Genomic DNA, 1,174 nt, shown 5'->3' with positions numbered 1-1,174 from the left:
CTGTTTATTAATCAATAAGTTATACATTTTAGGTGAGAGTTTTTCTGCTTCATTCTTGATTTCCTTAAAAATTATTGGGTAAATGTCATCTGAGCCCGGTGATCCATTTTCTTTTATGCAACGAATATGGTTTGCAAAATCCTGACTACCAACTGTTGTTCAATTTTGTACCTTTGACCTGACAGTTTTGGCAAAGAAATTTTCCAATGTGTATCTTTGTAGAAACAGATGCATGGAATTAATTAAATCTGTAAGCAATTTCCTTTTGATGATTCATGTAGATGGAGAGGAAGTAATTGGAGAAGGCATTCTTTGGCTGGAGAACAATGTGAGCAAATATGTGGCAGTAAAAAGGCATTTGTTTTGTTGGAAGAAAGATAAAGTTGGAAAGGTAGGTTAGTGCCATGTTTAGGAAAGAGTCTCGAAATTAAGGAGTTTGGATTTTATCCTACAGAGAAAGATAAAACATTGAAAGTAGTGTTTTTAGAAAATGAGCCCGCCATCAGCGTCAAAGTAGATTGGAAAGGTCTGAGGCCAGCAACAGGGAAATAAAATTAAGAGGCTACTTAAATGACCAAAGTGTAAGTTTATAAGGAATTGAAGTAGTAAGTTCTAAATAATACATTTTGAAACTTTTAAACTTTATTTCAGATGTTTTTGGATAGGTTCGTTTTGGGGAAAGGGGATAAATCATTTTTAGCCATCTTTCACAAACTGCTATTAATTAGTGACATCTTTCACCTTGTGTCTTAAAGGATATCCACATCCAACCAGAGCACTATAGTGAACTCGTGAAAAAAGAAGACCTGGTTTATCTTACATCAGATTCACCTAATGTGCTGAAGGAGTTAGACGAATCAAAGGCCTATGTGATTGGAGGGTTAGTAGATCACAACCATCACAAGGTACTAAGTTTTTATTTTTGCTTTTGCTTGTACTTAAAGTCCGTATTTCACTTTCCTGACAGTAACAATAATACTAATGATAGCTCATCTTTACTGAGCGCCGACCATGTTTCAGTCACCTTTTGAGCTAAGCCGAGTACTTCACATATATTAGCTTGCTTAATCCTCACTACAACTCAGTGAATTCAGTGCTATTGTTATCTACCTTTTACAGATAGGGAATCCAAGGCACAGAGAAATGAAGCCTAAAATCAATAGTAGTAGGTGCC

General features: G+C 35.5%; 1 protein-coding gene across 1 annotated transcript in view; it reads left to right on the top strand.

Annotated features, from left to right (window-relative positions):
- TRMT10A (tRNA methyltransferase 10 homolog A (S. cerevisiae)) overlaps positions 1-1,174 on the top strand; it is a 17,443-nt gene that overhangs the window by 14,928 nt on the left and 1,341 nt on the right. Inside the window, exons 5-6 of the mRNA XM_012641074.1 lie at positions 282-391; positions 756-905. Coding sequence (XP_012496528.1) covers positions 282-391; positions 756-905 — 260 coding nt within the window. The remainder of the gene's footprint in view (positions 1-281; positions 392-755; positions 906-1,174) is intronic.

The sequence above is a fragment of the Propithecus coquereli genome, unplaced genomic scaffold, assembly GCF_000956105.1.
Source record: "Propithecus coquereli isolate 6110/MARCELLA unplaced genomic scaffold, Pcoq_1.0 Scaffold161, whole genome shotgun sequence".
NCBI classification, from domain to species: Eukaryota; Metazoa; Chordata; class Mammalia; order Primates; family Indriidae; genus Propithecus; species Propithecus coquereli.
Note: the sequence above shows the minus strand (reverse complement) of the source record. Positions and strands in the feature narration are given on the sequence as shown.